The 12,691-nt window shown below is 40.9% G+C and overlaps 1 protein-coding gene across 5 annotated transcripts in view; it reads left to right on the top strand.

The window, feature by feature from the left end:
* Positions 1-12,691, top strand: part of trdmt1 (tRNA aspartic acid methyltransferase 1) — a 90,439-nt gene that overhangs the window by 20,962 nt on the left and 56,786 nt on the right. For all 5 annotated transcript variants that reach the window (XR_006311724.1, XM_043690380.1, XM_043690379.1 and 2 more), the window contains one exon: positions 5,971-6,080. Coding sequence is in view for 4 of the 5 variants with exons in the window: in XM_043690380.1 (XP_043546315.1) it covers positions 5,971-6,080 (110 nt within the window). In the remaining variant the exon portion in view is untranslated. The remainder of the gene's footprint in view (positions 1-5,970; positions 6,081-12,691) is intronic.

The following is a 12,691-nucleotide window of genomic DNA, read 5'->3' as shown; positions in this document are numbered from 1 at the left end:
TTTGGAACTGGTCCTCCTGGGAGCAGATGCGGCGGAGACGAAGGAATTGGGAATATGGGATGGCGTTTTTACAGGGGGCAGGGTGGGAGGAGGTGTAGTCTAGGTAGCTGTGGGAGTCGGTCGGTTTATAGTAAATGTCCGTGTTGATTCGGTCGCCCGAGATAGAAATGGAAGGGGTCTAGGAAGGGGAGGGAGGGGTCTGAGACGGTCCAGGTGAATTTGAGGTCGGGGTGGAAGGTGTTGGTAAAGTGGATGAACTATTCAACCTCCTCGTGAGAGCACGAGGCAGCGCCGATACAGTCATCGATGTAGCGGTGGAAAAGGTGGGGGGTGGTGCCAGTAGCGGAGGAAAAGGCCTATCACCCTCACCTTGACCTCCTTCTACCTATCGCATTTCCAACGCCCCTCCCCCAAGTCCCTCCTCCCTACCTTTTATCTTAGCCTACTGGACACACTTTCCTCATTCCTGAAGAAGGGCTTATGCCCGAAACGTCAATTCTCCTGTTCCTTGGATGCTGCCTGACCTGCTGCGCTTTTCCAGCAACACATTTTCAGCTAAGAAATTTATATGTCAGCAAAGGTATAAAAGAAGAGGAATTTGAAAACCGAGGTGAGAGCAACTGCAGTTGCCAACTGATAGAATTAATAACCATCTGCTCTGAAGAGAAAGTTACTGGATCTCTCAGAATTCTGTAAGTTCTCAGTTACCATCATCTAACTAAAGATACAATGGCACTCTTAATATTCCTGACGCAAGAATTCAAAGGAGAAAGGTGTTCTTGACTGAAGATCTGCGGAGAAGACCCAGACTGGCTGTGATGTCAATGGACTGAGTTCTAATTTTTTAAAATTATTTTTGGTTTATACAAGTGGGATTTGTATTTATTGGAACAGCATATCATTAGAATTTTGTCTTATTTGGGAACAGTTAGTAGTTCAAGGGGAATTGTTCGGTTTGTTAATGGTTCCGTTAATTTGATCACTGTTAGAGTAAGATAAATAAATTGTTACGTGTTCATTATAGAGTGAGTGAAAAAGAGTTCATTTCATTTAACCACTCCTTTACAACTACTTGAGGGTGAGATGCAGGTTATACCACTTCTTTTAGCAGATTGTAAGGCAAGCCTACAACTAGGTTTCAAGGCGAGCCTCTCTCTGTGTTTCGGATTTAGCTCACAGAGCGGAGTGTCAACTTCTGCTTTATAACACAAGGTTCATGAGAAGGCATGACTTAGTACTTTGGCAGTGAACTAAGATTACACAAAAAGCTGCCTGCTGAACTAGAAGATAAGGTATTAAAGTTTCACTAGTTTGTAATCAGAAATCAGCAGAAGGGAGGCTATAAGTTATCATGCATTGGAAACATGGATGAAACGCTTATTAATGTTGGCATGCCAGAGAATCGAATTGTGAACCAAAAAGGAGAAAAAAGTAGTATTGGTGAGAACCATTGGCCATGAGAAAAGTGGGTTTACTAATTTCTTGTATGGCTGATGGCACTAAGTTAAAACTGATGGCTGTTTTTAAGAGAAAAACTTTGCTAAAGGAGAAATTTTCAAAAGGAATTGTCTTCTATATGTATCCACAAGGCTGGATGGATGAAGGTGGAGGTAAATAATGGATAATAGAATATTCAAAATTACAATCTGGTGGACTACGCAAGGAAAAGAGTTTGTCTGGGACCAGTGAAGATCACATCTCGTGAAGAATGTTGTTGATAACATCTGATCACAACACTGACGTAACTGTAATTCCCAGCAGACTTACTAGTGTTTTGCAACCAATAGATGTTGATATCCGTAAGCCATTTAAGGACGTGTTGAAATGAAGTGGAATAACTAGTAGAGTGATGGAGAAAAAAACATACACGAAAGGAAGCAGTATGCAAGCTCCATCACTGCCACTTATCTGTTAATGGAACGTTAATTCATGGAAGAAAGTAAAAGCTGACACTATTTTGAAATCATTGAAGAAATATAGAATGTCAAATGTGTTGTACAGTACAGAGAACGATTATCTATGACATGACATAGATGAAGAAGAAGGAGCAGATGATTTGCTACCTCTAACCACGGACAGCGAAGGTGAAGAGGGTCCATACGATGATATCATTCATCCTGATGATTATGAAGTTTTGTTTGGTGCTGAAGATGTTGAACAGTGATTTTGCCGGATTTTAATGAACTTTTGTATTTGACATGTCTAAGTTAAGATTTAACATGTAATTGTGATTTAAAGCCATATTATATTTCAACTTCATTTTTTGTATGTATAAATAAAAGCTTACTAATTCATTTTTGTTTCTATTGTCTTTATCCAGTAATTACCATAATTCATTGTTTAGGGTGTAGGTTTGTTCGCTGAGCTGTAGGTTTGATATCCAGACGTTTCATTACCTGGCTCGGTAACATCATCAGTGGCGACCTCCAAGTGAAGCGAAGCTGTTGTCTCCTGCTTTCTATTTATATCTTTCTCCTGGATGGGGTTCCTGGGGTTTGTGGTGACATCCAGGAACCCCATCCAGGAGAAAGATATAAATAGAAAGCAGGAGACAACAGCTTCGCTTCACTTGGAGGTCGCCACTGATGATGTTACCCAGCCAGGTAATGAAACGTCTGGATTTCAAACCGACAGCTCAGCGAGCAAACCTACACCCTAAACCTCAACCTGAGCTGCAAACCTTGCATAATTCATTGTGTTTTCTTTCTTTATTTGTTTAGAGATCAATTGGGCTTCTGCTATTGATATGGTATTTTGGACTGTAGCATGAATTTCAGCCCCTCAAAAGTAGAATCCATGTAATAGTTCACCCCATAAGTTTTTTTAAAAGGTTTAAAAAACTTGACTTTTACATAAGTATATACGATAATCGGTTTGCAATAAACAGCTGTTTTCTTGTGATAGAGAAACCTGATGAGTGTTTTCTTTTAACCCGGGTTGATCAGTCAGGTCAATATTTTCAGATTTGTGACAACTCTGGGGAAAATGGACTTGATTTCAGTGCACTATGCCAGTGAGTCATGACAAGGTTGACTAATAAAGTGTAAAATTTCCAGACATATGTGTCCCAAACCTCATCTAGGAAATGACTTTTACCCATTGTGTCCACAAAATCCTCTTTGAAAATTCTAAATCCAGCATTGCATAAACTATACTTTCCCGTATTTTAAATTCTTTTTCCTACAGTATGGGCAAATTTGGAAATAAGAAAAAACTTGGACTATTTCTCTTTCGTGCTCGTTGGATGCACCAAAGTGCTTTAATGTCCCTATTTGGATTGTATCCATTGGCCAGGAGCGGAGAAGCCAAATTACATATAGTAAAGCTCCAATCACAAGAATGAGATAAAATAAATCTGATTAGTCTGACATTGGTATTGATTTGAGTGAAGGCTGTCATTAAAAATATGACTGGGGCGGACAGGGTCAGAAGTCATATGACATCAGGTTATACACCAACAGATTTATTTTAAATCACAAGCTTTTCGAGCGTTGCTCCTTCGCCAGGTGAAGTGGAGCAATGTTCCGAAAGCTTGTGATTTCAAATAAACCTGTTGGATTATAAGCTGGTGTCATGTGATTTTTGACACTAAAAATGAGGTGAATACTCCACTGTTTCAAATAATAGCAAGGAATCTGGCATATTTTTAGATTTACAGATGGACTATAGTTTAAAATATCAGAATATTAGTATCCTTGTGAGCGCAACACTATCTTTGTATTGTATCTAGGTGTCCATTTATACTTACCTGTCCTCCCTGCATTCCAAATGTGAGTAAATCCTGTCTCTCTGTATCTTGTCCAAAAGCTTCCTCACCACTGACTATCAGGCTCATCGACCTGTAATTACTTGTATTATCTCTATTTCCCTTCTTAAACAAAGGAGTAGGAATCGACCATTCATTCTCCTCGAACCTACTTCATTATATAATAAGGTCATGGCTGATTGTGGCCTATTTCCTCTTTACTATTTGCCTTCAATATGCTTTGGCTCTCATCTTGATCAAAGATGTGCCTAATTCAGACTTGAATGCATTAAATGATACAGACTCCTTTGCTGTCTGGGAAATGAATTCCACAGATTAGCAACACTGAGCAAAAAGGGATTGATTAAGAAAGGTAAAATAGAATGTGAGTGTAAGCCAGCAGGGAACATTAAAAACTGACTGTAAAAGTTTTTACAGGTATGTGAAGCGAAAGAGATTAAAGACAAATCTTCCAGTTATACAAAGGGGAATTAATAATATGGAACAAAGAAATGGCTGACCAAGTAAATGCATACTTTGGTTTGGTGTTCACACAGGAGGACACAAATAACATACCAGAAAGCTAGCTGGGAGAGAGGACTGTGAGGAGGTTGTAGAAATGCTTCTGGGTGATTTAGACAAGCTGAGTAAGTTGTCAACTGCAGGGCAGATACAATATAAAATGAATAAATGTGAGGTCATCCATTTTAGTGGCAAAAAGAGGAATGCAGATTATGATTTGACCTTGTACACCAGGCACTGAAATAACCATGTAGGTGCAGCAAGCAGTGAAGAAGGCAGATGATATGTTGGCCTTCACAATGAGACAATTTAAGTATAGGAGCAGGCATGTCTTGCTGCAATTATGTAGCATTCTCGTGACAGCACACCTGGAATATTGTGTGCAGTTTGAACTCTCTATCTGAGGAAGGATGTTCTTGCTGGAGAGGAAGTACAGTAAGATTCATCAGACTGATTCATGGGATGGTGGGACTGCCACACAAGGCGGGGTTGAATCAGTTAGGATTGTATTTGGTGGAGTTCGGAACAGTTGGGAGGGCGAACCTCATATTTGACATGTCTTTTTTTAACTAATCACCATAGAATCCCTACAGTGTAGAAACAGGCCCTTCAGCCCAACAATTCCATGCTGACCTTTCAAAGAGTATCCCACCCAAACCCATTCCCCTACCCTATTACTCTAGTCAGACCCCTGACTAATGCACCTAAACTACACATCCCTGAATAATAAAGGCAATTTAGCATGGCCAATTCACCTGATCTGCAAATCTTTGGATTGAGGGAGGAAACTGGAGTACCTAGAGGAAACCCACGCAGACATGGGGAGAATGTGTAAACTCCACACAGTGAGTCACCTGAGGCTGGAATTGAATCCGGGTCCCTGGTGCTGTGAGGCAGCCGTGCTAACCACTAAGCAACCGTACCACTGCCAATTAATGGTGTTGCAAGGGCTAAGAAATACAGGCATTTTCAATATATTGATAATTTTTTTTAAAATGGGAAGTAATACCAGATGAAACTCATGTTCACTATCAATTTCAGTAATCTCAGTGCCCACACTGGCTTCCATTCCTAGTCAGTGGATATACCATCAAAACATTTTTTCATTAAAAAAAACTAATTCAATCTGATGCCATCTGCATGCTCCTGAAATTGTTACCCAAGTCCTGAAATTGACCTGTTCCATTTCTTGCAAAGCTGACTTGCTCCACTGCACATTATGTTTCCTATGTTAGGAAATTCTGAAAGTTACATTCTAACCATAAGCAGGAACTGGCCTTTAAATGCATACTATGAATTTATTATCACAGGTCATCCAACAACCTTGTGAAAGAAAAGCTGAAATTAATAAACCGTTAAAGGAATGTTCTAGAATATATACAGTTAACCGCAACCTGAATACTGTTGCAATGCCAAATGATCTCCCCATGTAATATGTTATTTTAGTTCATTCACAGAGTGTGGGCATCGCTGGTTCGGCCAGCACTTGTTGCCCATTCCTAATTGCCCAGAGGGCAGTTCAGAGTCTAGCAGAGTGCTATGGGTCTGGAGTCACATGAAGGCCAGACCACGTAAATGTGCTATCATTTAATGATGTTGAGAAACAAGGAATGAAAATGTTATTCAGTCCGGTAATCTTGCTAAAATTGTTGTTCTAAGCTTAGCAAAGTTTCAATACAATTCATTAAATCTCTTTGTTACAGAAAGTTGCGCAAATGCAAACGTTGTTGCTGCGGTTGACATCAATACCATTGCCAATGAAGTTTACAAGCACAATTTTCCTAACACCTATCTCTGTCCCAAGACAATTGAAGTAAGTTATGACCATATATTTTGTTAATTTTTACACGATTGTTTTATGTCATTTATGAAAAATAAGGTCATTTTGTAAATGTTTGCCTTTTTCTAAATGTTTTTATTTGATCCCCCTGCTATTAATAATTCAGATCATTTAGAATTTTTAGTTGAGTGTAGCTTTCTATAGCCCTTCTTTCTGGGCACAAACAATCCGGCATACTCAATAACGTTAGTAAAACTGAAACACTTCCTTTACATTAAGCATTTTATTTTGCATGCAGACTCTTCACAATGAATAAATTGAATTTTGAAGCATTGTTAGTATTATATAGGCAAATCTGGTAGTCAACCACACTCAGTAAAGTTCCACGAATAAAGTATGATGAGTTCATTAATTTTGGTAGTGGTGGTGGAAGCATAGAATCCTACAGTACCGATAGAGGCCATTAGGCCCATTGAATTTGCACTGAATCTTTGAAGAGTATCTCCCCCTTCCCCAACACACACACCCCCCCCTGTCGCCGTCAACTCATCTTTGCCACAGCTAAACCACTTAGCCTGCACAATACTGGACACAACAGGGCAATTTAGCATCGCAAATCCACCTAACCTGCACATCTTTGGATTGTTGGCTGGCACCTTTTTTTGTAGACTGTCTCTTTCTATACAAACAAAGGAACTAGGAGCAGAAATAGGCTACTCAGTCTTGAGCCTGCTTCACCATTCAATGAGATTAAGGCTAATCAGATTCCTTAACATTCTTGCTGCCCCTGATGACCTTTCTCCTTGCCTATCAAGAATCTGGCTGTCTCTACCTTAAACCTGTTTAAAGACTTTGCTTCTATCATCTTTTGAAAAACAGAGTTCCAAAGATCCACAATGCTCTGTGAGAAAACCCCAGTGGATATGATTTTAGCTTTAAACAGTCTTTCCTCTGATTCCAGGTATTAGTCTAAACATGCTCTTAACTACTTCAAATGCATTTAAATTTTTCTTTAAATAATTGTACTGTACACAATACTCCAGATGGTATTTCATCAAAGTCCTGTATAACTGAAGCATAATTGTCGTTCTTCTGTATTCCAATTCCCTCACAATAATCAATACCATTTTCTTGATTTTCTTAATTACTGGCTGTAGCTGCATACTCACATTTTGCGATTCATGCACTAGGACACCCAGAACCCTGAACATCTCCCTCATCATTTAAATAATACGCACTTTTTAACTCCTGCCTAAATTGTACATTTTCCCACATCTTTTTACTGCATTTGCTAGATCTTTGCCTATTCACTTAACCTATCTACGGCCTTCTGTAGCATCCTTATATCCTCTTCAAAACTGACTTTCCCATCTATTGTTTTCTGTTATCAGCAAATTTGGTAAATTTACTTTCAATCCTTTCATCCAAATTGTAAAATGTTGCAACCCAAGCACTGATCGCTGAGGCATATCATATAGTATATTTTGCCAACCAGAAAATGTCCCATTTATGCCTACTCTCTGTTTCCTGTTAATTCACCAACCTTTTGTTCATGTCAATATATTATCCCATGAGCATTTATTTTTTGCAACAGTCTTTAATGAGGCACCTTAATTTTCATTGCGGCACCTCATGAAATGCCTTCTGGAAATCTGGAGTACAGCATATCTGTTGATTCCTCTTTATCCACAGTACATTTTGGTTGTGGTGGTGGAAGCATAGAATCCCTACAGGACAGGGAGAGGCCGTTTGACCCATTGAATTTGCACTGACCTTCTGAAGAATATCTCGGACACACACACACTCTCTCCCCGTGACCCCATATTTAGAGAACTCCAAAAAATGCATTCAGGAATATTTCCCTTTCAACCAATCTTCTGATGTCTGCCTACTTCCTTTTAATTTTCAAAGGTCCTGCTATAATATCTTTACTAGTAGCTTCTAACATCTTTCTGATGATGGATTTTAAGCCATCTACCCTGCAGTTTCATGCTTTCTGTTACCTCTCTTTTTTATTAAAGGAGACTTCTCCTGAATCTAGGGAATTTTGGAAAATTGAAACTATTAAATCAAGTAGCTCAAAGCCATTTCATATAAGACCCCAAATTAAAACCATCAGGTCCCCTCTTGGTTTAGCATTTTGTCCAAAAGTAAACAGGGATTGTTTGTTCATTTATTTTAAAGAAAAGGTCAATCGAGTTCACCTTACTGCTGCATCACCAGAACATTAATGCAATTCTTGATTAATTAGAATAATCATTCCTTATCAGTTAGTTTACAGCAGATCCAGGCAAGACGTGACAAAAAAGCTGCCAGTGTTGCTGTTTTTCCCCACGTAACATGCTAGACGTAATGTCTCAGCTTATGCGGAAAGTATCCCCAAATAACATTTTCTGATCAAAATAATCTGATTTCCAGCTGAACATGACATGCTTTCACTGTCTTCCACTGGAGGTATTTATAGGTTTACCGTTTTCCAATTATTCACTGAATAATTGCTTGGAATTTGTGGGGATTATTAATAACAAGATGCCACTTTTTGCTGTCATCATCCTTCTGAATCTGACTGCATGTTCAGTATTTTGCAGAAGCACAGCTTAATGTGGAAAGTTGCCGTTTGTCATTCCTTGGTGGAATTTCGTTGCCCACCAGAATCAGGGCTGACAATCAGTGAAATCAATTTATTTAACACAAAATTACTCTTTTCCACACATAGAGTCATAGAGATGTACAGCATGGAAACAGACCCCTCGGTCTAACCCATCCATGCTGACCAGACATCCCAACCCAATCTAGTCCCACCTGCCAGCACCCGGCCTAAATCCCTCCAAACCCTTCCTATTCATATACCCATCCAAATGCCTCTTAAATGTTGCAATTGTACCAGGCTCCACCACATCCTCTGGCAACTCATTCCATACACGTACCACCTTCTGTGTGAACAAGTTGCCCCGTAGGTCTCTTTCATATTTTTTCCCCTCTCACCGTAAACCTATGTCCTCTAATTCTGGATGTCCTGATCCCAGGGAATAGTCTTTGCCTATTAACCTATCCATGCCCCTCATAATTTTGTAAACCTCTATGAGGTCACCCCTGAGCCTCCGATGCACCAGGGAAAACTGCCCCAACCTGTTCTACCTCTGTTGTTGTGGTTCTGTTCGCCGAGCTGGAAGTTTTTGTTGCAAACGTTTCGTCCTCTGGCTAGGCGACATCATCAGTGCTTGGGAGCCTCCTGCGAAGCGCTTCTTTGATGTTTCCTCCGGTGTTTATAGTGGTCTGTCCCTGCCGCTTCCGGTTGTCAGTTTGAGCTGTCCGCTGTAGTGGTTGGTATATTGGGTCCAGGTCGATGTGTTTGTTGATGGAGTTTGTGGATGAATGCCATGCCTCTAGGAATTCCCTGGCTGTTCTCTGTCTGGCTTGCCCTATGATAGTAGTGTTGTCCCAGTCGAATTCATGTTGCTTGTTGTCTGCGTGTGTGGCTACTAAGGATAGCTGGTCGTGTCGTTTCGTGGCTAGTTGATGTTCATGTATGCGGATGGTTAGCTGTCTTCCTGTTTGTCCTATGTAGTGTTTTGTGCAGTCCTTGCATGGTATTTTGTACACTACATTAGTTTTGCTCATGTTGGGTATCGGGTCCTTCGTTCATCTTTTCTGAACCCTTACAAGTTTCACAACATCTTTTCGATAGGAGGGAGACAGAATTGCACGCAATATTCCACCAGTGGCCTAACCAATGTCCTGTACAGCCGCAACATGACCTCCCAACTCCTGTACTCAATACTCTGACCAATAAAGGAAAGCAAACCAAACGCTGCCTTCTCTATCCTATCTACCTGCGACTCCACTTTCAAGGAGCTTTGAGCCTACACTCCAAGATCTCTGTTCAGCAAAACTCCCTAGGACCTTACCATTAAGTATATAAGCCCTGCTAAGATTTGCTTTCCCAAAATGCAGCACCTCGCATTTATCTGAATTAAACTCCATCTGCCACTTCTCTGCCCATTGGCCCATCTGGTCAAGATCCTGTTGTAATCTGAGGTAACCCTCTTTGCTGTCCACTACACCGCCAATTTTGGTGTCATCTGCAAACTTACTAACTGTACCTCTTATGCTCACATCCAAATCATTTATGTAAATGACAAAAAGTATAGAACCCAGCACCGATCCTTGTGGCACTCCACTGGTCACAGGCCTCCAATCTGAAAAACAACCCTCCACCACCTTTGAGCCAGTTCTTTAGATTTTAGATTAGATTACTTGCAGTGTGGAAACAGGCCCTTTGATCCAACAAGTCCACACTGACCCTCCGAAAAGCAACCCAACCAGACCCATTCCTCTACATTTACCCCGTCACCGAACACTACGGGCAATTTAGCATGGCCAATTCACCTAATCTGCACATTTTTGGACTGTGGGAGGAAACCGGAGCCCCTGGAGGAAACCCACGCAGACTGTATCCAAATGGCTAGTTCTCCCTGTATTCTGTGAGATCTAACCTTGCTAATCAGTTTCCCATGGGGAACCTTGTCAAGCGCCTTACTGAAGTCCATATAGATCATGTCAACCACTCTGCCCTCATCAATCCTCTTTGTTGCTTCCTCAAAAAGCTCAATCAAGTTTGTGAGACATGATTTCCCACGCACAGAGCCATGTTGACCTCACCTGTGACTATCGATGATACAAATATCTCAGCAAGAGGCCCAGCAATCACTTCTCTAGCTTCCCACAGAGTCCTCGGGTACACCTGATCAGGTCCTGGGGATTTATCCACCTTTACCTGTATCAAGACATCCAGCACTTCCTCCTCTGTAGTATGGACATTTTGCAAGATGTCACCATCTATTTCCCTACAGTCTATATCTTCCATATCCTTTTCCACAGTAAATATTGATACATAATACTCATTTAGTATCTCCCCCATTTTCTGTGGCTCCAAATAAAGGCCGCCTTGCTGATCTTTGAGGGGAGAAAGTGAGGTCTGCAGATGCTGGAGATCAGAGATGGAAATGTTGTGCTGGAAAAGCGCAGCAGGTCAGGCAGCATCTAGGGAACAGGAGAATCGACGTTTCGGGCATTAGCCCTTCTTCAGGAATGAGGAAAGTTGGTCAACTTTCCTCATTCCTGAAGAAGGGCTGATCTTTGAGGGGCCCTATTCTCTCCCTAGTTACCCTTTTGTCCTTAATATATTTGTAAAAACTCTTTGGATTCTCCTTAATTCTTTTCGCCAAAGCTGTCTCATGTCCCATTTTTGCCTTTCTGATTTTCCTCTTAAGTATACTCCTACTTCCTTTATGCTCTTCTAAGTATTCACTCGATCTATCCTGTCTATACCTTACATATGCTTCCTTCTTTTTCTTAACCAACCCCTCAATTTTTTTAGTCATCCAGCAGTCCCTATACTTACCAGCCTTTCCTTTCACCCTAACAGGAATATACTTTCTCTGGATTCTCGTTATCTCATTTCTGAAGGCTTCCCATTTTCAGCTGTCCCTTTACTTGTGAACATCTGCCCCCTGTCAGCTTTTGAAAGTTCTTGCCTAATACCATCAAAATTGCCATTTATCCAGTTCAACTTTTAGATCTGGTCTATCCTTTTCCATCATTATTTTAAATCTAATAGAATTATGGTCGCTGGCCCCAAACTGCTCCCCCACTGACACCTCAGTCACATGCCCTGCCTTATTTCTCAAGAGTAGGTCAAGTTTTGCACCTTCTTTGGTAGGTACATCCACATACTGAATCAGAAAGTTGTCTTGTATGCATTTAACAAATTCTTCTCTATCTAAACCTTTCACACTATAGCATTCCAATTTATGTTTGGAAAGTTAAAATCCCTTGCCATAACCACCCTATTATTCTTACAGATAACTAAGATCTCCTTACAAGTTTGTTTCTCAATTTCCCTCTGACTATTAGGGGGTCTATAATACAATCCCAATAAGGAGATCATCACTTTCCTATTACTCAGTTCCACCCAAATAACTTCCCTGGATGTATTTCTGGGAATATCCTCCCTCAGCACAGCTGTAATTGATTAGATTCCCTACTGTATGGAAACAAACCCTTCGACCCAACAAGTCCACACCGAAGAGTAACCCACCACGCCGAAGAGTAACCCACCACGACCCTATATTTACTTCTGCCTAATGCACCTAACACTACGGACAATTTTAGCACGGTCAATTCATCTGATGTGCACATTTTTGGATTATGGGAGGAAACCAGAGTACCCAGAGGAAACCCACGCAGACACAGGGAGAATGTGCAAACTCCACACAGACAGTTACCCAAGGCTGGATTCAAACCCGGGTCCCTGGTGCTGTGATGCAGCAGTGCTAACCACTGAGCCAGCGTGCTGCCTCCTTATCAAAATATGCCACCCCATTCCTCTCTTGCCTCCCTTTCTATCCTTCCTGTAGCATTTGTATCCTGGAACATTAAGCTGTCAGTCTTACCCATCCCTGAGCCATGTTTCTGTAATTGCTATGATATCCCAGTCCCATGTTCCTAACCATACCCTGAGTTCATCTGCCTTCCCTGTTAGACCCCTTGCATTGAAATAAGTGCAGTTTAATTTATTAGTTCTATCTTGTCCCTGCCTGCCCTGGCTGTTTGACTCGCTTCTGTTCTCAACTGTACCAGTC

Source organism: Chiloscyllium plagiosum, chromosome 5 (assembly GCF_004010195.1).
Source record: "Chiloscyllium plagiosum isolate BGI_BamShark_2017 chromosome 5, ASM401019v2, whole genome shotgun sequence".
NCBI classification, from domain to species: domain Eukaryota; kingdom Metazoa; phylum Chordata; class Chondrichthyes; order Orectolobiformes; family Hemiscylliidae; genus Chiloscyllium; species Chiloscyllium plagiosum.
This window is presented reverse-complemented; position numbering and strand designations above follow the sequence as displayed.